The 24,004-nt window shown below is 46.0% G+C and overlaps 1 protein-coding gene across 3 annotated transcripts in view; it reads left to right on the forward strand.

Annotated features, from left to right (window-relative positions):
* Positions 1–24,004, forward strand: part of sema3b (sema domain, immunoglobulin domain (Ig), short basic domain, secreted, (semaphorin) 3B) — a 393,889-nt gene that overhangs the window by 246,530 nt on the left and 123,355 nt on the right. For all 3 annotated transcript variants that reach the window (XM_070895588.1, XM_070895586.1, XM_070895587.1), the window contains exon 3: positions 9,844–9,998. In XM_070895588.1, coding sequence (XP_070751689.1) covers positions 9,844–9,998 — 155 coding nt within the window. The remainder of the gene's footprint in view (positions 1–9,843; positions 9,999–24,004) is intronic.

The raw sequence follows: 24,004 nt of genomic DNA on the forward strand, positions 1-24,004 counted from the left end.
CTGTGTCCTCACCCATTGCTTTTGTTGGATAGCAACAATGGTTTAACATGTATCACACATGAACAGAAGCTACGGGGTTCATTTTAACTCAGCTTTTTGATTATTTTTTGTACCTGTGCACTAGGTTTTAGTGATTTCTGTACCTGGACACCCAAATCCCATTGCTCCTCTGTAGTTCCCAGACACTCACCATTAAGGAAATACTCTGGTCTTTCTTGGATCTTGGATGACCTCTCATCTGGCATATCCTTGACTTGTATTCCCTTCAGTTTAGAAGGTTGAGGGGAGAACTCATCGAGGTTGTTAAACTGACGAAGGGATTCTATAAGTAGATACGGAGAAACGATTTCCTCTAATGGGGGGGATTCCAGAGCAAGAGGGGTATGATCTTAAAATGTGAACCAGGCTGATTAGGAATGAAATGAGGAAGCGCTTTTCCACATGAGGATAATTGAAAATCTGGAACTTGCTTCCCCCAAATACTTGGTTAATTGAAATTTTCAAGACTGAAATCGATAGATTTTTGTTTGGTAAGGGTATCAAGGAATATGGAACAAAGGTGGGTAAAGGGAGAGGAGACGTGAGCACAAGCCACTTGTCTTTCCAGGAATGGGGAGAGAAATTGGAGGAGACATCAGTCCAAGCTGGTTGTGTTTGTGTGTGTGTGTATGCCAAAATTCTCTGGACTCTGGGGAGGTACTAGCGGATTGGAGAGCAGCTAATGTAACGCCTCTGTTTAAAAAAAGGGGGCAGGCAAAAGGCAGGTAACTATAGGCCAGTTAGTTTAACATCTGTAGTGGGGAAAATGCTTGAAACTATCATTAAGGAAGAAATAGCGGGACATCTGGATAGGAATAGTGCAATCAAGCAGACGCAGCATGGATTCATGAAGGGGAAATCATGTGTAACTAACTTACTGGAATTCTTTGAAGATATAACAAGCATGGTGGATAGAGGTGTACCGATGGATGTGGTGTATTTAGATTTCCAAAAGGCATTCGATAAGGTGCCACACAAAAGGTTACTGCAGAAGATAAAGGTACGCGGAGTCAGAGGAAATGTATTAGCATGGATAGAGAATTGGCTGGCGAACAGAAAGCAGAGAGTCGGGATAAATAGGTCCTTTTCCGGTTGGAAATCAGTGGTTAGTGGTGTGCCACAGGGATCAGTACTGGGACCACAACTGTTTACAATATACATAGATGACCTAGAGGAGGGGACAGAGTGTAGTGCAACAAAATTTGCAGATGACACTAAGATTAGTGGGAAAGCGGGTTGTGTAGAGGACTCAGAGAGGCTACAAGGAGATTTGGATAGGTTAAGCGAATGGGCTAAGGTTTGGCAGATGGAATACAATGTCGGAAAGTGTGAGGTCATCCACCTTGGGAAAAAAAACAGTAAAAGGGAATATTATTTGAATGGGGAGAAATTACAACATGCTGTGGTGCAGAGGCACCTGGGGGTCCTTGTGCATGAAACTCTTTTGAGTTTACCTGAAAAAAAACATAAACATTAAACTGTGCCACCCGCCTGGGTGACACAGCAGACATTTTCAAGGCCCCTTTTTTTCCTTTTTTTGTGGTTTTTTTTTGTTTTTCTTTTTTCTTTTTGTTTTTTTTTTGGGCGCTAAAATCACATTTTTCCAAGTGCCCCCTATAAAAGGGGAGGGGGACACTAAAAGCACCGGCAATTAAAACAAAATTAAACTTTAAAACGTAAAATCAAATTAAAATTTGGTTGTCGGGCGTGATGATGCACTCCAGTCCCTCCGGTGCCCACCTCTCGCGGAAGGCCGTCCTTGTGCATGAATCCCAAAAGGTTAGTTTGCAGGCGCAGCAGGTAATCAGGAAGGCAAATGGAATGTTGGCCTTCATTGCGAAAGGGATGGAGTACAAAAGCAGGGAGGTGTTGCTGCAACTGTATAAAGTATTGGTAAGGCCGCACCTGGAGTACTGCGTGCAGTTTTGGTCACCTTACTTAAGGAAGGATATACTAGCTTTGGAAGGGGTACAGAGACGATTGACTAGGCTGATTCGAGAAATGAGGGGGTTACCTTATGATGATAGATTGAGTAGACTGGGTCTTTACTCCTTGGAGTTCAGAAGGATGAGGGGTGATCTTATAGAAACATTTAAAATCATGAAAGGGATAGACAAGATAGAGGCAGAGAGGTTGTTTCCATTGGTGGGGGAGACTAGAACTAGGGGGCACAGCCTCAAAATACGGAGGAGCCAATTTAAAACCGAGTTGAGAAAGAATTCTCTGCCCAAGGAAGCAGTTGAGGCTGGCTCATTGAATGTTTTCAAGTCAAAGATAGATAGATTTTTAAGCAATAAGGGAATTAAGGGTTACGGGGAGAGGGCGGGTAAGTGGAGCTGAGTCCACGACCAGATCAGCCATGATCTTATTGAATGGCGGAGCAGGCTCGAGGGGCTAGATGGCCTACTCCTGTTCCTAATTCCTATGTTCCTATGGATGTGTGTGTGTATGGATGTGTGTGTGTATGGATGTGTGTGTGTATGGATGTGTGTGTGTATGTGTGTGTGTGTGTGTGTGTGTGTGTGTGTATGGATGTGTGTGTGTGTGTGTGTGTATGGATGTGTGTGTGTGTGTGTATGGATGTGTGTGTGTGTGTGTGTGTATGGATGTGTGTGTGTGTATGGATGTGTGTGTGTGTGTGTGTGTGTGTGTGTGTGTGTGTGTGTATGGATGTGTGTGTGTGTGTGTGTGTGTATGGATGTGTGTGTGTGTGTGTGTGGATGTGTGTGTGTGTGTATGGATATGTGTGTGTGTGTATGGATGTGTGTGTGTGTGTATGGATGTGTGTGTGTGTGTATGGATGTGTGTGTGTGTGTGTGTGTATGGATGTGTGTGTGTGTGTGTGTATGGATGTGTGTGCGTGTGTGTATGGATGTGTGTGCGTGTGTGTATGGATGTGTGTGCGTGTGTGTATGGATGTGTGTGTGTGTGTGTGTGTGTATGGATGTGTGTGTGTGTGTGTGTGTGTATGGATGTGTGTGTGTGTGTGTATGGATGTGTGTGCGTGTGTGTATGGATGTGTGTGTGTGTGTGTGTGTGTATGGATGTGTGTGTGTGTCTTTCCAGCAATGCCCACATGAGGAAAACCCTTTTTTACGCAATGAGTGGTTAGGATTTGGAATGCACTGCCTGTTAGGGTGGTGGATACAAATTCAATAGTAGCCTTCAAAAGGGAATTGGATAAATACTTGAAGGAGAAAAAAATTTCAGGGATATGGGGAAAGAGCGGGGGGAGTGGGACTAACTGCATTGCTCTTTGAGGGAAGCAGCGCAGACTCAATGGGCCGAATGGCCCTCTTCTGTGCTGTACTATTCTATGATGACTTTACATAGACTTCCATATTGGTTTGGGTCAGTAAATGGTCTCCATTTGCCTCGCTGACCAAGTTAGCATGAAAAAGTAACCGCACAGGCCATTCATTTCATGCAACCTACCACCCTTGACCTGAAGCTCCCATAACATGGGGAGTCGAGCTCCAAATAATCAATGGTGAAGGGGGTAGCTCGCAGTTTGAGATTAATGCACATTGCAACTGACCTATTGCCTTCTCTTTTCCCCACGCCCCTCCTCCCCCGCCCCTGCCTCTTCCCCCTCTGTCCTCTGATCTAGCATCTCCGGGTCTTAAACACAGAAACTAATCTTGTAGGAATATAAAGTAAGGGACTGAGATGAGGAGAAATGTCTTCACTCAGAGGGTGGTGAAACTTTGGAATTCTCTGCCCCAGAAGGCTGCAGAGGCTCAGTCTTTTGAGTATATTCAAGACAGAGATCGATAGATTTTAGATATTCTGGGAATCAAAGGATATGAGGATAGTGCAGGAAGGTGAAGTTGAGGTAGAAGATCAGACATGATCCTGTTGAATGGTGGAGCAGGCCCGAAGGGCTGAATGGCCAACTCCTGCTCCTGTCTCTCATATTTTTATGTATAGATATATGTGGATAGAACAAAAATGAAGGATAGAGACATATTGGAGACAAATAGGTGAGATTTTGAATCCCCTCGATTGAATACTCCATCACTGACAAGACCATGCTAAAAATGAATTTATATTCGATTGTGTACTTTGCAATAGTAAGGAAGGACATTAGCTTGGATGATGTGGAATCGGTATGGGTGGAGCTGCAGAATACCAAAGGATAGAAAACACTAGTGGGAGTTGTGTACAGACCACCAAACAGTAGTAGTGAGGTTGGGAACAGCATCAAACAGGAAATTAGGGATGCTTGCAATAAAGGTACAGCAGTTATCATGGGCGACTTTAATCTACATATAGATTGGGCTAACCAAACTGATAGCAATACGGTGGGGGAGGATTTCCTGGAGTGTATAAGGGATGGTTTTCTAGACCAATATGTTGAGGAACCAACTAGCGGGCTGGCCATCCGAGACTGGGTGATGTGTAATGAGAAAGGAATAATTAGCAATCTTGTTGTGCGAGGCCCCTTGGGGAAGAGTGACCATAATATGGTAGAATTCTTTATTATGATGGAGAGTGACACAGTTAATTCAGAGACTAGGATCCTGAACTTAAGGAAAGGTAACTTCGATGGTATGAGACGTGAGTTGGCTAGAATAGACTGGCGAATGATACTTAAAGGGTTGACGGCGGATAGGCAATGGCAAACATTTAAAGATCACATGGATGAACTTCAACAATTGTACATCCCTATCCAGAGTAAAAATAAAATTGGGAAGGTGGCTCAACCGTGGCTAACAAGGGAAATTAAGGATAGTGTTAAATCCAAGGAAGAGGCATATAAATTGGCCAGAAAAAGCAGCAAACCTGAGGACTGGGAGAAATTTAGAATTCAGCAGTGGAGGACAAAAGGTTTAATTAAGAGGGGGAAAATAGAGTATGAGAGGAAGCTTGCTGGGAACATAAAAACTGACTGCAGAAGCTTCTATAGATATGTGAAGAGAAAAAGATTAGTGAAGACAAACATAGGTCCCTTGCAGTCAGATTCAGGTGAATTTATAATGGGGAACAAAGAAATGGCAGACCAGTTGAACAAATACTTTGGTTCTGTCTTCACGAAGGAAGGCACAAATAACCTTCCGGAAATACTAGGGGACCGAGGGTCTAGTGAGAAGGAGGAATTGAAGGAAATCCTTATTAGGCGTGAAACTGTGGTGGGGAACTTGATGGGATTGAAGGCCGATAAATCCCCGGGGCCTCCATCCTAGAGTACTTAATGAAGTGGCCCTAGAAATAGTAGATGCATTGGTGATCATTTTCCAACAGTCTATCGACTCTGGATCAGTTCCTATGGACTGGAGGGTAGCTAATATAACATCACTTTTTAAAAAAGGAGGGAGAGAGAAAACGGGTAATTATAGACTGGTTAGCCTGACATCAGTAGTGGGGAAAATGTTGGAATCAATTATTAAAGATGAAATAGCGGCACATTTGGATCGGTTCAAATCAGCATGGATTCATGAAAGGGAAATCATGTTTGACAAATCTTCTAGAATTTTTTGAGGATGTAACTAGTAGAGTGGACAAGGGAGAACCAGTGGATGTGGTATATTTGGATTTCAAAAGGCTTTTGACAAGGTCCCACACAAGAGATTGGTATGCAAAATTAAAGTACATGGTATTGGGGGTAATGTACTGACATGGATAGAGAACTGGTTGGCAGAAAGGAAGCAGAGAGTTGGTATAAATGGGTCCTTTTCAGAATGGCAGGCAGTGACTAGTGGGGTGCCGCAGGGCTCAGTGCTTGGACCCTAGCTATTTACAATACACATCAATGATTTAGATGAAGGAATTGAATGTACTATCTCCAAGTTTGCAGATGACACTAAGCTGGGTGGCGATGTGAGCTGTGAGGAAGACACTAAGAGGCTGCAGAGTGACTTGGATAGGTTAGGTGAGTGGGCAAATGCATGGCAGATGCAGTATAATGTGGATAAATGTGAGGTTATCCACTTTGGGGTCAAAAACGCAAAGACAGAATATTATCTGAATGGTGGCAGATTAGAAAAATGGGAGGTGCAACGAGACCTGGGTGTCATGGTACATCAGTCATTGAAAGTTGGCATGCAGATACAGCAGGCGGTGAAGAAGGCAAATGGTATGTTGGCCTTTATAGCTAGGGGATTTGAGTATAGGAGCAGGGAGGTCTTACTGCAGAGGGCCTTGGTGAGGCCTCACCTGGAATATTGTGTTCAGTTTTGGTCTCCTAATCTGAGGAAGGACGTTCTTGCTACTGAGGGAGTGCAGCGCAGGTTCACCTGACTGATTCCCGGGATGGCAGGACTGACATATGAGGAGAGACTGGATAGACTGGGCCTGTACTCACTGGAGTTTAGAAGGATGAGAGGGGATCTCATAGAAACATATAAAATTCTGACGGAACTCGACAGGTTAGATGCTGGAAGAATGTTCCCGATGTTGAGGAAGTCCAGAACCAGGGGACACAGTCTAAGGATAAGGGGTAAGCCATTTAGGACTGAGATGAGGAGAAATTTCTTCACTCAGAGTGTTAAACTGTGGAATTCCCTACCGCAGAGAGTTGTTGATGCCAGTTCATTGGATATGTTCAAGAGGGAGTTAGATATAGCCCTTATGGCTAAAGTGATCAAGGGGTATGGAGAGAAAGCAGGAAAGGGGTACTGAGGTGAATGATCAGCCATGATCTTATTGAATGGTGGTGCAGGCTCGAAGGGCCGAATGACCTACTCCTGCACCCATTTTCTATGTTTCTATGTTTCTATGTAGCCATAGCCACACAATATAGGATAGTGCTGTGTGTGATATGAAGGGGTGGTTTGCAATGCCACAGAATATCCCCTCCCTTAGCCTTTAAGGTATATACTGAATAAAGGAACATTCCTATTGTACGTGATCCTGTCACACTACTTATGTGCACAAGTGAACTATTCATACGTCGCTCTGACACTTCCTAATAAGCCAGCATCAAATCATAGAGGAATAACTACCCTCCACCTCCAGTCTCCATCGTGCAGACTGATTCCTTTAGTCTGAATTAGCCCGGTGCTCAATTGCAACATTGAACCACCATTTGATTGTATTAAATGTCGAACGTAAACTCGTGTGCCTTAAAGATAAATTGCTGAGAGTTTCTCATTAATAACTTACGCTATTTTTTAAAAAACATTTATAATTCATTATAAAGCCATAAGCCGAAGGGTTTCCGGCAAATAGCTTCCATGGCCTGAGCATTATAGGATTACAATTACAGAGAGCCACAGTCCCAGGACAGTTGTGAAAATGATTCGCTACTGTAGGAAAAGCTCAGTGAATGCGGGATAGGGAGGGTTCCCCTTACAAGGTTAGCAGTCTCATATCCTGTTGGTTCAGAGGTGAATGTATACCTCAGGGATGTTCCCTGGTAACTATTCAATGTTCCAAAAACGTTACATCAATGATCCTTAAACCCATGCTGTAGTGACAAGATCAGAGGGGATTTACTAGAATGGTAGCAGGGATAAAAACATAAGAAATAGGAGCAGGAGTAGGCCATATGAGCCCTCGAGCCTGCTTCGCAATTCAATGAGATTATGGCTGATCTTTGACCTCAACTCCACTTTCCTGCACTATCCCCATATCCCTTAATTCCCTTAATTTTAAAAACCTGTCTTGAATATACTTAACAACTGAGCCTCCACAGCCCTCTGGGGTAGAAAATTCCAAAGATTCACCACCCTCTGAGTGAAGAAATTTCTCCCCATCTCAGTCCTAAATGGCTGACCCCTTATTCTGAGACTGCGACCCCTGGTTCTAGACCCCCCAGCCAGGGGAAACATCTACCCTGTCAGGCCCTGTAAGAATTGTGTATATTTCAATGAGATCACCTGAGATGAGGGACTTCAGTTATGCAGAGAGACCAGAGAAGCTGGGATTGTTTTCCTTAAAGAATTATATAGCTCCTTTCACGACCACCGGACGTCCCAAAGCAATTTACAGCCAATGAAGTAACATTTTTTTTAGAGAAGGGAAGGCTAAGGGAAGATTTAATTGCCACGTTCAAAATCATGACAGGTTTTGATAGAGTAAATAAGGAGAAACAGTTTCCACTGGCAGATGAGTGGGTAACAAGAAGACACAGATTTAAGATAATGGGCAAAAGAGCCAGAGGTGAGATGAGAATTTATTTTAACGCAGAGAGTTGTTGTGATCTGGAGCACGTTGCCTGAAAGGGCGGTGAAAGCAGATTGAATAATAACTTTCAAAAGGGAATTGAATAAATACTTGAAGGGGAGAAAACTGTCGGGCTGTGGGGAAAGAGGAGGAGGAGTGGGACTAATAGGATAGCTCTTTCAAAGAGCCGGCACAGGCACGATGGGCCTCTCCAAGGCCTTGACATCCTTCCTAAAGTGCGGTGGCCAGAATTGGGCACAATACTCTAACTGGGGCCTAACCAGTGATTTATAAAGGTTTAACATAACTTCTTGGCTTTTGTACTTTTGTTGACCAGGTGGACGCAGTATTTAAATTAAAAAAGAAACACATCTCCACCTCTCTAACACATTTCACAACCACCGGACCTTTCACAGCGCTTTACAGCCAATGCAGTACTTTTGGAATGTAGTCACTGTTGTAATGTGAGAAATGCGGCAGCGAAATTGTGCACGGCAAGCTCCCACAAATAGCAATGTGATAATGACCAGATAATCTGTTTTTGTTATGTTGAAGTGCGGTCTGACTAGAGCCCAAAAAGTTTGATAATTAAATCAGAACATAAGAAATAGGAATAGAAGTAGGACATTTGGCCCCTCGAGCCTACTCCGCCATTCAATGAGATCAGGCTGATCTGATCTCCTTTGAATTAAACTCTGCTGTTTTGGTTCTGTAATTCAACATCCTATTGGCTGTATTGATTGCTTTGCCTTGGTTGGACATGTTTCAGCGTCTAGTGTACTAAGACTCTTCTGACTTCATCCTCAGCTATTTCAACACCATTCGTAAAGTACAGGTTGAACCACCCTTATCCGGGACTCCCTTATCCGGCACCACCCCTCGTCCGGTGCCATTCCCGGCCACCGGGTAGCACATGCACAGAACCTCGACATGAACAAATTGAAGTCCTTCCTCGCTGCCGACTCTCGCAATCACTGGCCTGACCCCGCGATCCACCACCTCCCCCCCCCCCCCCCATCCCCAACGTTCTCTCTGCCGCACTGCCAGCCCCAAGCCACTCAGCCCCGATATCTCCTTGCTCAGTACCTGTACCATCCAATTTAACACTCCCCTTGTCCGGCACAGGCCAGATCCCGAGGGTGCCGGATAAGGGAGTTTCAACCTGTATACATTTCTTCTATTTTTTTTTCTGCATTAAATTTCAGTTATGGTACGGCTATCAGTCTGAGGCCAGTATCTGTAGAGTGTGATGCTCAATCAGCAAACTTCCAAAGACTTTTGGACAAAGTTCCACACCAAGGCTATTGTCATAGAATCATACGGCAAAGAAGGAGGCCATTCAGCCCATCGTGCCTCTGCTGGCTCTTCTACGTTAACAAAATTCTCACCTTCCCTCTGGTTCTTTTGCCAATTATCTTAAATCGGTGTCCTCTGGTTGCCGACCCTCCTGTGTTGGTTATTTTAATGGTGCTCCAACCCACACATTGACCCTTCTGTTAAAATAGATTGCAATGAACTTTCACCCAAAAACACTTTTGAAAAATTGTCCGCCAATATTACGCATAGTTTCACCCCGGGATACATGTAATAAATTACATATTTGCGTGCAAACTAATTCAAAAATAGATTGATAATATCCAGTGCATGATGCTAATTGTCTTTTGACATAGGAGCTGACCCATGCGTTTCTCCTTTCAGATCTGATTTCCCGAGGAGTTGTCACCTACCAGCTGAATTATTCGTGCTGTTACAATACTCTGTTGCTGGACGAGGAGCGAGGCCAATTATTTGTAGGAGCAAAGAATTACCTCATCGCTCTCAACCTGGACAACATCAGCAAACATGAAAAGAAGGTGATTAAGGCTCATGTAAACTGTATCTGGCCTGTCTGAGGGCTTAACAACAATGGCAACCACTTGTATTTATATAGCGCCTTTAACACAGTAAAATGTCCCAAAGTGCTTCACAGGAATTCAAAGAAATTTGGCACCAAGCAACATAAAAAGAAATTAGGGCAGATGACCAAAAGCTTGGTCAAAGAGGTAAATTTTAAGGAGCACCTTAAAGGAGGAAAGAGAGGTGGAGATGTTTAGGGAGGGAATTCCAGAGCTTGGGGCCAAGGCAGCTGAAGGTATGGCCACCAATGATTGAACGATTATAGTTGGGATGTATGAGAGGGCAGAATTAGAGGGGGCCGAAATTGCACCGTCCTTAAGGCCTGTTACTACCGGAAATCGGCGGCCACGCTGCGGCATGCAATGACCGCCGATTTTTCGTGGAATGGCCACCATTTCGAAAATTCCACTCCTGCGGTATCCCGGCGGTGAGCCGCTCCCCCCACTACTGCTCCGCTGCTGCTGATCCGTCCTAAGTGCTTCATCAGAGTGCGCTCTGCTGATGTACCCCACCCCCCCGAAGGCGAAACTCCGCCAAAAAAATCTTGATGAATGACAGCGGCGGACACTACGCCCACCTGTCAACTTCCGCCCCTCTATTGTGCGAGCTTCTGCTCACTGCCGCACATTCACCCCCATTATGGCCAACTTCCGGTCCGCTGAAAAAAAAGCCAAAAAACAGAATTTCGCCCAAGAGGTCACCGCAGCAACTGTGGCAGTAAAAACAGACGAAACACGGTAGGTGTGCCCCGTTTCCAGTGATGGCCAATTTCGGCCCTGAGGAGCGCAGACAACTCTAGGGGTTGTGGGGCTGGAGGAGATTACAGAGATAGGGATGGGTGAGGCCATGGAGGGATTTGAAAACAAGGATGGGAATTTTGAAATTGAGGCGTTGTTTAACCAATGTAGATCAGCGAGCACAGGGGTGATGGGTGAATGGAGCTTGGTTCAAGTTAGGACATGGGCAGCCGAGTTTTGGATGACCTTAGGTTCATGTAGGGTAGAACGTGGGAGGCCGACCAGGCATGCATTGGAATAGTCAAGTCTATTACTCAATTGCAAAGAGCCAGATCTTCTGAAAGATGCTGATTAATGAGTTAAGTTGTAATTAGGGAGGTGAAGGAGACAATGAGAACTTCCAAGGGTGAGCAAAACTTTCTTAACATTGGTTAGCAGAAGATCTAAAAAGTTTTGATTCTGGTGTGGAGAAAATCTGCTTACACAATCCATACATTTTCCCCACAACATTCTTCCCCTTTTATTCCTTGCACTGTTCAAGCCACCTTGATTCTTGTTGGGGTCGAGATTGATGGGCACCTGCCCCCCCAAGTAAGAAATAACTTGCATTATCAGTTGCTTCGTACATCACAAAGTACTTCACATTGAGAGAAGTACGTTTGAAGTGCAAACACTGTTCTTATGTCAACTGTGGCTCAGTAGGCAGCACACTCACCTCTGAATCAGAAGGTTGTGGATTCACGTCCCACACCAGGAACTTGAGCACAAAAATTGAGGCTGATACTACTGCACTGTTGGAGTTGCCAGCTTTCGGATGAGACGTTAAACCGAGGCCCCTCCTGCTCTTTCAGGTGGACGTAAAAGATCCCATGGCACTATTTCAAAGAAGAGCAGGGGAGTTCTCCCCAGTACATATTTATTCCTCAGTCAATATAACAAAAAAAACAGATGATCTGGTCATTATCACATTGCTGTTTGTGGGAAAATATGCAGGTACAGCAAGTGATCAGGAAGGCCAATGGAATTTTTCACACAGCAAGATCCCACAAACAGCAAATTGTTAACCTGTTTTTTGGTGGTGGTGGTTGAGGAAGGAGCTCTTCTTCTGAATTTTACCATCGGGATCTTTTGCGTCCATCTGAATGGGCCAGCAGGACTTCAGTTTAACACCTTATCTGAAAGATGGAATTCTCTCAGTAATAAGAACATAAGAAATAGGAGCAGGAGAAGGCCGCACAGCCCTTCGAGCCTGTTCCGCCATTCAATAAGATCATAACTGATCTGATCATGGACTCGGGTCCACTTCCCTGCCTGCTCTCTGTATCCCCTTATTCACTTATTGTTTAAAGAACTGTCTATTTATGTCTTAAATTTATTCAATGCCCCAGCTTCTGCAACTCTCTGAGGCAGCGAAGTTCACAGATCCACAACCCTCTGAGAAAAGAAATTTCTCCTCATCTTAGTTTTAAATGGGCAGCCCCTTATTCTAAGATTTTGTCCTCTAGTTCTAGTCTCCCCCATCAGTGGAAACATCCTCTCTGCATCCACCTTGTCAAGCCCTCTCATAATCCTATACGTTTTGATAAGATCACCTCTCATTCTTCTGAATTCCAATGATTGGAGGCCCAACCTACTCAACCTTTCCTCATAAGTCAACCCCCTCATCTCTGGAATCAACCTTGTGAACCTTCTCTGAAATACCTCCAAAGCAAGAATATCCTTTCATAAATATGGACATCAAAACTGCATGCAGTATTCCAGGTGTGGCCTCACCAATACCCTGTACAACTGTAGCAAGACTTCCCTGTTTTTATACTCCATCCCCTTTGCAATAAAGGCCAAAATTCCATTGGCCTTCCTGATCACTTGCTGTACCTGCAAATTATCCTCTTGTGTTTCATGCACAAGTATCCCCAGGTCCTGTTGTACTGCTGTACTTTGCAATCTTTCTCCATTTAAATAATAACTTGCTCTTTGATTTTTTTCTGCCAAGTGCATGACCTCACACTTTCCAACATTATACTCCATCTGCCAAATTTTTGCCCACTCACTTAGCCTGTCTATGTGCTTTTGCAGATTTTGTGTGTCCTCCTCACACATTGCTTTTCCTCCCATCTTTGTATCGTCGGCAATCTTGGCTACATTATACTTGGTCCCTTCATCCAAGTTGTTAATAGAGATTGTAAACATTTGGGGTTCCAGCACTGATCCCTGCAGCACCCCATGGTTACTGATTGCCAACCCGAGAATGAACCATTTATCCCGACTCTCTGTTCTCTGATAATTAGCCAATCCTCTATCCATGCTAATATATTTCCCCCAACCCCGTGAGCTTTTATCTTGTGCAGTAACCTTTTATGTGGCACCTTGTCAAATGCCTTCTGGAAGTCCAAATATACCACATCCACTGGTTCCCCTTTATCCACCCTGGAAGTGTCAGCCTAGATTCATTCCTGGAGTGGGGCTTGAGCCCACAGCCTTGTGAATAGGAGATGAGAGCAGTACCATTGAGCCAATCTGACTCCTTATCCAAGACAGCGTGGATCGTTGCTTCACCACGGTGATGCGTAGCTGGGTCCAACTCTTTCCATGCTGGTGGTTGTCACACCCAAGCGTCCTACACGGGAGTCTCAACAAAAGCTGGGAGCAGGACCCTAGACGAGGTATTTGTCTTCACCACAAAGCAGGCTGAGGCCAGCCCCGTCAGCGAGGATTTGGCATTGATCCTGGGACCTACTCTATGTCTCAGTAACACAACAAGAAAAAAGAATGATTTGGATTTCACGTCCACAAAGTGCTTTACAGGCAATGAAGTTATTTTTGCAGTGTAGTAGTCACTGTTATGATGCAGGAAATGCGGCAGCCAATTTGCACACAGCAAGCTCCCACAAACAGCAATGTGATAATGACCAGATAATCTTTTAATGATGTTGGTTGAGGGATAAATATTGTTGATTGAGGGAAAAATCAACACCAGGGTATTCAAAGACCCAGTTAAGAAAGCCCTATACAGCCAGCGCCTCACTACCAACCTGGCGACCTTTGATGACCCCGCGACGCAGATTGCCCACAGCGCCTGGTCTGCCCTCAAGGCCTCCATAACCAACGCCTGCTCGGTCACACAACCAGGAAACACCAGGACTGGTTTGATAAGAATGACCAGAAGATCCAGGAGCCAATAAACCAAGCCGCAAGTGCACTTAAAGCAGCAACCCAACTCGGGAGCAGCAAAACAGCTCCACAGGTGGCTGAAGGTCGAGGTCCAACAAAAAACCCGTGACCTAAAGAATATATGGTGGGTGGAGAAAGCACAGGAGATCCAACAGTTGGCCGTCAACCATGACGTGTGAGGATTTATCAGCGCAGTTAAGTCCACCTATGGCCCAAGGCCCCACCCCACTGCTGGCCAAGAACGGGGAGACACGCATCAAGGATACCGAGGCAGTCAAGACCCTCTGGAAGGTCACTTCAAGATCTCCTCAACCGAGACTCTGCCTTCGACACGAGTGTTCAAAACTCCATCCCGCAGCATGCTACCATCTCACCAAAACCCCAGCCCCGCACGAGGTAGAAAAGGCCATCCGTCAGCTCAAGAACAAGGCATCAGGAGCAGATGGAATCCCCACTGAGGCACTAAAGTATGGCGGAGAAGCACTATTGGCACGAATGCATGACCTCATCTCTCTTAACTGGAAGGAGGAGAGCATGCTAGGAGATCTCAGAGATGCCGTAATTGTGACCATCTTCAAAAAAGGGGATAAGTCCGACTGCAGCATCGACAGAGGAATCTCCCTGCTGTCGGCCACTGGGAAAGTCATTGCAAGAATCGTCCTCAACCATCTTCTCCCTGTGGCTGAAGAGCTCCTCCCAGAGTCACAATGCGAATTCCATCCACTATGGAGTACAACGGTATTGATCTTCACGGCGTGACAACTGCAAGATAAATGCAGGGAACAGCACCAACCCTTATACATGGCCTTCTTTGACCTTACAAAGTCCTTTGACAGTATCAACCATGAGGGACGATGGAGCGTCTTCCTCTGTTTCGGCTGCCCCCAAAAGTTCGTCACCATCCTCCGCCTGTTCCACGACAACATGCAAGCCATGATCCTGACCAACGGAGCCATCACAGACCCAATCCACATCCAGAACAGGGTCAAGCAGGGCTGCATCATCGCACCAATGCTCTTCTCGATTTTCCTCACTGCAATGTTCCACCTCACAATCAACAAGCTCCCCGCTGGAGTGGAACAAAACTATAGAACCAGTGGGAACCTGTTCAACCTTTTCCACCTCCAGGATAGATCAAAGGCTGTCCCATCCTCTGTCATTGAACTGCAGTACATGGATGACACTTGCATCTGCGTACACTCAGAGGCCAAACTTGCAAGACATCGTCACCACCTTCACCGAGGCGTACGAAAGCATGGACCTTACGCTAAACATCCATAAGACAAAGTTCCTCCACCAACCTGACCCCGCCACGCAGCGCTGCCTCCCGGTCATCAAAATCCATGGCTCGGCCTTGGATAATGTGGACCATTTTCCATACCTCGGAGGTCTACTATTAGCAAGGGCAGACATCGCTGACTAACACTGCTTCCAGTGTGACAGCGCAGCCTTCGGTCACCTGACAGTGTTTGAAGACCAGGACCTCAAATCTGACACCAAGCTTATGGCTTACAGGATAGTAGTGATACCTGCCCTCCTGTATGGCTCAGAGACGTTGATTATGTACAGCAGGCACCCAAAGTGCTGAAGAAGTATCACGAGCACTGCCTCCGCAAGATCCTGCAAATCCACTGGGAGGAGAGACGCACCAACATCCCCAGCATCGAAGCACTGACCACATTTGACCAGCTCTGTTGGGCGGGCCTCATTGTCCGCATGCCCGACATGAGACTCCCTAAGCAAGTGCTCGACCCGGAACTCTTACACGGCAAGCGATCCCCAGGTGGGCAGAGGAAACGTTTCAAGGACACTCTCAAAGCCTCCTTGATTAAGTGTAACATCCCCACCGACACCTGGGAATCCCTGGCCCAAGACCACCTAAAGTGGAGGGAGAGCATCCGGGAGGGCGCTGAGCCTCTCGAGTCTCATCACCGAGAGCATGCAGAAAACAAGCGCAGGCAGCGGAAGGAGCGTGTGGCAAACCAGACTCCCCACTCACCCTTTCCTTCAACCACTGTCTGTCCCACCTGTGACAGAGACTGTAATTCCTGTATTGGACTGTACAGCTACCTGAGAACTCACTTTTAGAGTGGAAGCAAGTCTTCCTCGATTTTGAGGGACTGCCTATGAAATATTGGCCAGAGCACCGGCGATAACACCCTTGCTCTTCTTGAAAATAGTGACATGGAGGTCTGTGAATTAGCCATGGTGCAGGCTCGAAGGGCCGAATGGCCTACTACTGCTCCTATTTTCTATGTTGCTATGGTTCTATATTTTACGGCCACCTGAGAGAGCAGACTGGGCCTCGGTTTAATGTCTCAGCTGAAAGACGGCACCTCCGACAGTGCAGCACACCCTCAGCACTGCACTGGAGTGTCAGCCTGGATTTTTATGCTTGAGTCTCGGGAGTGGGACTTGAACCCACAGCCTTCTGACTCAGAGGTGAGGGTGCTACCACGTGAAAGGAAGTGTTTAAAAGGGAATGTGATATGTTCCTTCTTAAATGTATATTTGCTTAAACTTTATGAGCTCATTTTTTTCCGAAACGGCAGCCAAATAATTCTGTTGTAATAAGGAACAGATTCTTGTTGCAGTTAATTAACCTGGCTTTTTTTGTCACAAATACTGTGATGCAGATAGGGCCGGGGGGAGGCTGGGGGGAAGGGAGAATTCCAATAAACCATCCTGATTTGCGTCCTCCGCCCCCCCCCTCATAAGTAGAAACTACACTCCCAGTTCTCCTCCCGTGTGGAATATCACGCTACCGTTCCACAAGTTAAAGAGCTCAGCGTTTCACATATATCTCTCTCTCTAATTAATAGGGTGGTGTCGCGGCTGAGACCCTGATGTTTCTGTCCACTGCTCAGACTGATGGATGGGGGCGCATTCCACTCCTAATTAAAATGGTGCTGATGGGCCATAGTGTGTGCATTCATCTGAATCACCAGACACCAGCCTGCCATGTCGCTTAGCTGAGGTCAGAGCTGGTACCAGGCAACATTTCAACCATTTCTGTGCTGAATTTAACCCCCTACCCTTCCTTATTCACTCTTTCTCTCCCTCTCGCCCATTTTTACCCTTGGGGTCTATCTCAGCACATCTCTTATTTACTTTTTGTTTCTCTTTATCTCTCTGTCTCTGTCTCTCTCTCTCTCTACCTGTCTCTCTCTGTCTGTCTCTCCCTGTGTCTATCTCTCTGTCTCTCTCGCTCTGTCTCTGTCTGTCTGTCTCTCTCTGTGTCTTCTCTCTCACTGTCTCTATCTCCCCGCCTCCCCCCCCCCCCCCCACCCCTCACATACATACACACTCCTGTGTTTTTCTCCTGTCTGTCTGTTTTTGGTTCCAAAATAAACAAAGCATCACTAAATATTTCAAGTCCGAAAGAAGCCCAGAGATAATCAGGAAAGTACTGCAACTTTCTCACGAGTGATGCACGATTCCTTGGTGAAGATCTGGGACATAGAAAAGAAGGGGAATCTGGAATTCAGAAACTTTCTCAGTCTTCTTCCCTACTCCCCTGAAGATGTGGACACTTGCAAGAGGTGTTGTTCCAGGGACGATGACTGCCCTTTGGTACTTCAGCCTAACAGCTATTCTTCATGTATGAGCTTGTGAGTGTAGGAAGATAATTGACTATCAGAGATTCCACAGTTGCGGTTTGATCTTGTCATATCCACACACTGTCCAGAAGAAGTCAGTGTATAAAGATCAGGAATGGGAAACCTGGCTGAATTTTCCCTTTCCTATGCCAGGAGTGCTGAAGCTGATCCTATCCTAACCCGCACCATCCCGTTCACCCATCACCCCTGTGACTTGCATTGGATCCTGGTCCAGCAACGTCTCATTTTTAAAATTCTCATCCTCATATTCAAATCCCTCCATGGCCTCGCCCCTCCCTATCTCTGTAACCTCCTCCAGCCCTCCAAGGACTCTGTGTTCCTCCAACTCTGGCCTTTTGAGCATCGCCCATTTCCTTCGCCCGCCATTGGTGGCCATGCCTTCAGCTGCCAAGCCCCTAAGCTTGGGAATTCCCTCCCTAAACCTCTCCAACTCTCTACCTCTCCCTCTCTATAAACATCAGGTGACTTTTATTGTATTTACATCAGCAGTTGCATTACCACAGTAGTCCACTAGATGGAGCTATATTATACTCTCCTCCTTTAAAATGCTCCTTAAAACCTACCTCTTTGATCAAGCTTTTGGTCACCTGTCCTAATACCTCCTTATGTGGCTCGGTGTCAAATTTTGTTTGATAATGCTCCCGTGAAGCGCCTTGAGACGTTTTACTCGGTTAAAGGTGCTATACAAATGTAAGTTGTTGTTGGTGAGGCCAAATACAGCACCTCTATCACTGTCCCAGATTAAATGAGATAACTCAATAGAGACTGGGAATGAAGCCTTCTCTCTTTCCCATCTTTTTGCAGTATGCTCATGACATTGAAAAAACTGCACTTAACCTTTTTTTGGCCCTTTCCTCCTCCCTGCGCTGAAGACCTTTGAAAGTGATGAGGTGTTTGACAAACCTTTTTTATTGGAGGAGGGCAAAGTGGTTCTCATGGTTGTCATGAGCCAGCGATGCAATCAGGTAATTTGATGTAATTCTCATCAGTGTTGTGTATTCAGAAATATTGTTCAATGAGCACCGTTCCTTGAAGGCGGTGTCCCTTTAAAGGCGCCAAGTCCTGCAACAGGCTAGTTCCATTGGAGGACCCTGGAACGGCTCAATCACTGAAATCACAAAATACCAGCATTGCCTTCACAGAGAGATGTTGAAGAATTGTCTTTTGACACTTTTAAAAACAAAAACTTATATTTATATAGCACAGTAAAACATCCCAAGATGCTTTGGTGTGTACTGTTTTTTTTGGAGTAAATTAAAATCTCCAAGTTTCCCCAAAGTTTCTGCATCAGTGTAATTCACATAGATACAATTGTTTTAGGCTGCGAATTTTTTTACCTCATTCGGGGCGTAACCTGCCACCCGCGTCAATTTTGACCATTGAGGGAGTGCAGCGAAGGTTCACCAGACTGATTCCCGGGATGGCGGGACTGACCTATCAAGAAAGACTGGATCAACTGGGCTTGTATTCACTGGAGTTCAGAAGAATGAGAGGGGACCTCATAGAAACATTTAAAATTCTGACTGGGTTAGACAGGTTAGATGCAGGAAGAATGTTCCCAATGTTGGGGAAGTCCAGAACCAGGGGACACAGTCTAAGGATAAGGGGTAAGCCATTTAGGACCGAGATGAGGAGGACTTTCTTCACCCAGAGAGTGGTGAACCTGTGGAATTCTCTACCACAGAAAGTTGTTGAGGCCAATTCACTAAATATATTCAAAAAGGAGTTAGATATAGTCCTTACTACTCGGGGGATCAAGGGGTATGGTGAGAAAGCAGGAATGGGGTACTGAAGTTGCATGTTCAGCCATGAACTCATTGAATGGTGGTGCAGGCTAGAAGGGCCGAATGGCCTACTCCTGCACCTATTTTCTATGTTTCTATGTTTCTATGTTTCTATGACCAACTCCCATTTTTGTTAAGAGAATCAGCGCAGAAGATCCAGTTCCATGGCTCAGACAGCAGCATCAGAGAGGGTGGTGGGGGGGTGGGGGGGGGGGGGCATTCGGTGAGGTCTGGAAGCGTCATCGGCTCCGTGGGTGGGAGGCCTTTCATTCCGGGCTAGGAGCGGCACGGGGCACCAGCAGGGGGGCCTTTCCAATTCATACAGTTTACAGGATAGACTTTTGGCACAAAGTCTCTATAATATTTTCATGTTGGTAAGCTGCTGCCTTAAATAGCTGCAATGTGCAAGGTGCTTGTGCAGGTTGCTGTGAGCTGGCCAGATGTTTTATATGTTTCACTTTCCAGTCTCAGCCCGCAGTGTGTAACTCGTTACCCTGGCAACCCGATCTTAGGCTCCATCCACAGAACTTAAGGACACTGTGCACTGGGCCACATTCACAAGTTAAAACGGGGAAACTTTCAACTTTTTTTTGGCGTATTCGGGCCCCCAAAAACCGGGCGTAACACTTCAAATATGCCAAAAAATGGCATTGGGGAAAATTGAGCCCATAGGGCAGGGCGAGGCCATGGAGGGATTTGAAAACAAGGATGATAATTTTTAAATTGAGGCTTTGCTCAATAAGAATGATCAGAATGAGTATTTATGAAAATCTGGAAAGTGGCTAACAGGGCAGCTGAGAGAGTTGATTCGCTGCTCAAAGGAAGCTTTCATGTTTTGAGTAGCGTTTGCGGAGTGAGCAGTGTTAACGGAATTGGAATTGCATAGAAACATAGAAAATAGGTGCAGGAGTAGGCCATTCGGCCCTTCGAGCCTGCACCGCCATTCAATAAGATCATGGCTGATCATTCCCTCAGTACCCCTTTCCTGCTTTCTCTCCATACCCCGTGATCCCCTTAGCTGTAAGGGCCATATCTAACTCCCTCTTGAATACATCCAATGATGTTAAGAAAGATCTATAGCCAGGCTTTAAATTTAAGCCAAAAGCTGCCCTCTGCACTCAAAGGGAGTGAAGGGTTATGGGAAGCGGGCAGGGAAGTGGAGTTGAGGCCAAGATCAGATCAGCCATGATCTTATTGAATGGCGGAGCAGGCTCGATGGGCCAAATGGCCTACTCCTGTTCCTAGAACGAGAGAGCATAATCTTGGAATAAGGGGCTGTCCATTTAAAACTGAGATGAGGAGAAATTTCTTCTCTCAGAGGGTTGTGAATCTGTGGAATTCGCTGCCTCAGAGAGCTGTGGAAGCTGGATCATTGAATACATTTAAGACGGATTTAGACAGTTTCTTAACTGATAAGGGAATAAGGGGTTATGGGGAGCGGGCAGGGAAGTGGACCTGAGTCCATGATCAGATCAGCCATGATTTTATTGAATGGCGGAACAGGCTCGAGGGGCCGTATGGCCAACTCCTGCTCCTATTTCTTATGTTCTTATGTTCTTATTTCTTATGTTTCTTATGACGGTTTGTTTCTTGACCTGTAACTTGGAGACATTAGTCATTGAGGTTATTCAAAGACATGGATGAGGGTTTCAGCAGCAGATGGGCTGAGGCAGCAGCAGCAGAAGTGGGTGATGTCACAGAGGTTGAAGCCAGCTGTCTTTGAGGACATGGGGTCGGAAACTCAGCTCGAATGCAGATAGCTGCTCACAGTTCGGTTCGGCTCGAGACCGTGGCTGGCGAGGGTGATGGGATGTATCGCAAAGGGAACGGTGTTTGTAGTGGGTGCCGAAAATGATACCTTCAGTCTTCCCAATGCTTTACTGGAGAAAATTGTCACTCATCCAAAATTGGATGCTCGACAAGCAGTCTGACAATTCAGAGGTGGTGGAGGGGTTGAGAGAGGTGGTGGAGGGGTCGAGCTGGATGGGGTCAGCGTACACGTGGAAGCTGACCTCTGGTCTGGAGATGTTATTGTCGAGGGGCAGCGTGTAGTTGAGGAAGAGGAGGACAAAGATAGATCCTTGGGGGACTCTCGTAGTGACGATGATGGGGCAGGAAGAGAAGCTTTGGCGATGATCGGATAGGTCAGAGTAGAACCAAGTGAGGACAGTGCCACTGAGCTGGGCAGTGGATGAGAGGTGCTGGAGGAAGATGATGGTTGACCATGTTAAAGGCTGCAGAGGGATGGAGGAGGGATAATGTGACATGGTCATAGTTGGGAGGGGAGGTCATTTGTGACTTTGGTTGTGACCTTTTCTGTGCTGTGCCAGAGTGGAAAGCTGATGGGAACGATGGGTATGAATTTGGGAAGCAGCAACATGTTTATGGAGAGGAAAGGAAGGTTGGAGGTGGGGCGGTAGTTATCAGTATCAGTCTATCAAGTGCATTCATGCACACCCATGCACAACCGCACTGATGGGTGCTTGTCCATGCGGGCATACATTCACAGGGGCACACATGCATGCAAACATAGAAACATAGAAATTTACAGCGCAGAAGGAGGCCATTTCGGCCCATCGTGTCCGCACCGGTCGACAAAGAGCCGCACGGCCCTCAGTCAACAGCACTGAAGGTTACATATAAACCTATGAACAATGAACAATGGTGGAAAGGTAAAGAGCATCCAGCCCAACCAGTCCGCCCCTTGCACCGAAACATTCTATATTCCACCCCACCCGGAGCCATGTGATCTCCTGGGAGAGGCAAAAACCAGATTAAAAACCCAGGCCAATTGAGGAAAAAAAATCTGGGGAAATTCCTCTCTGGCCAGCCACGGTCTCGAGCCATAGGATTAAACTTTACTGGATTATCACTGGGAGGGACACGCCTGCTCACACTGGGGTGGACTTTCACGTGCAGCATCGAGCGGAAAACAAGCAATTTGATCGCCGATGTTTGACACCCCGCTCAATTTTAATTTCTATTGACATCAATGGAAATGGTGCCGTGTAAAACGGGCAGCAGATACGCCATTGCCCTTCACCTGACCAGCTGCAGAAGTGAACATTCACCCCAATAGAAAGACTTGCATTTATATAGCGCCTTTCACGGCCTCAGGATGTCCCAAAGCATTTTACGACCAATTTAACATAGACATAGAAAATAGGTGCAGGAGTAGGCCATTCGGTCCTTCGAGCCTGCACCACCATTCAATGAGTTCATGGCTGAACATGCAACTTCAGTACCCCATTCCTGCTTTCTCGCCATACCCCTTGATCCCCCTAGTAGTAAGGACTTCATCTAACTCCTTTTTGAATATATTTAGTGAATTGGCCTCAACAACTTTCTGAAGTATGTTTTGATGTATAGTCACTGTCATAATGAAGGAAACAGGGCAGCCCATTTGAGCACAGCAAGCTCCCAAAAACAGCAATGTGGTAATGACCAGATAATCTGTTTTTTTCGTGATGCTGGTTGAGGGATCAATATTGGCCAGGACACTAGGATAACTCCCCTTGCTCTTCTTCGGAACAGTGCCATGGAATCTTTTGCATCCACCAGAGAGAGCAGACAGGGCTTCGGTTTTAATATTTCATGCAAAAGACGCCACCTCCAACAGTGCAGTGCTCCCTCAGCGTTGCACTGGAGTGTTAGCTTAGAATTTGTGCTCAAATGTCTCTGGAATGGGACTTGAACCCACAACCTTCTGACTCAGAAGTGAGGGTGCTACCCATTGAGCTATGACTGACACTATCACCCTTAACATAGAAACATAGAAAATAGGTGCAGAAGCAGGCCATTCAGCCCTTCGAGCCTGCACCACCATTCAATATGATCATGGCTGATCATGCAACTTCAGTATCCCACACCTGCCTTCTCTCCATACGCCCGATCCCTTTAGTTGTAAGGGCCACATCTAACTCCCTTTGGACTATATCCAATGAACTGGGCTCAACAACTTCCTGTGGTAGAGAATTCCATAGGTTCACAATTCTCTGGGTGAAAAGGTTTCTCCTCATCTTGGTCCTAAATGGTTTACCGTTTATCCTCAGGCTGTGACCCCTGGTTCTGGACTTCCCCAACATCGGGAACATTCTTCCTGCATCTAACCTGTCCAATCCCGTCAGAATTTTATATGCTTCTATGAGATCCCCTCTCATTTTTCAAAATTCCAGTGAATATAAGCCTAGTCAATCCAGTCTTTCTTCATATGTCAGCCCTGCCATCCCGGGAATCAGTCTGGTGAACCTTTGCTGCACTCCCTCAATAGCAAGAATGTCCTTCCTCAGATTAGGAGACAAAAACTGTACACAATACTCAAGGTGTGGTCTCACCAAGGTCCTGTACAACTGCAGCAAGACCTCCCTGCTCCTATACTCAAATCCTCTCGCTATGAAGGCCAATATGCCATTTACTTTCTTAACTGCCTGCTGTACCTCCATGCCTACTTTCAATGACTGATGTACCATGACACCCAGGTCTTGTTGCACATCCCCTTTTATTAATCTGTCACCATTCAGATAATATTCTGCCTTCCTGTTTTTGCCACCAAAGTGGATAACCTCACGCTTATCCACATTATACTGCATCTGCCATGCATTTGCCCATTCACCTAACCTGCAGCCTCTTAGCATCCTCCTCACAGCTTAGT

The sequence above is a fragment of the Pristiophorus japonicus genome, chromosome 12 (assembly GCF_044704955.1).
Source record: "Pristiophorus japonicus isolate sPriJap1 chromosome 12, sPriJap1.hap1, whole genome shotgun sequence".
NCBI lineage: Eukaryota > Metazoa > Chordata > Chondrichthyes > Pristiophoridae > Pristiophorus > Pristiophorus japonicus.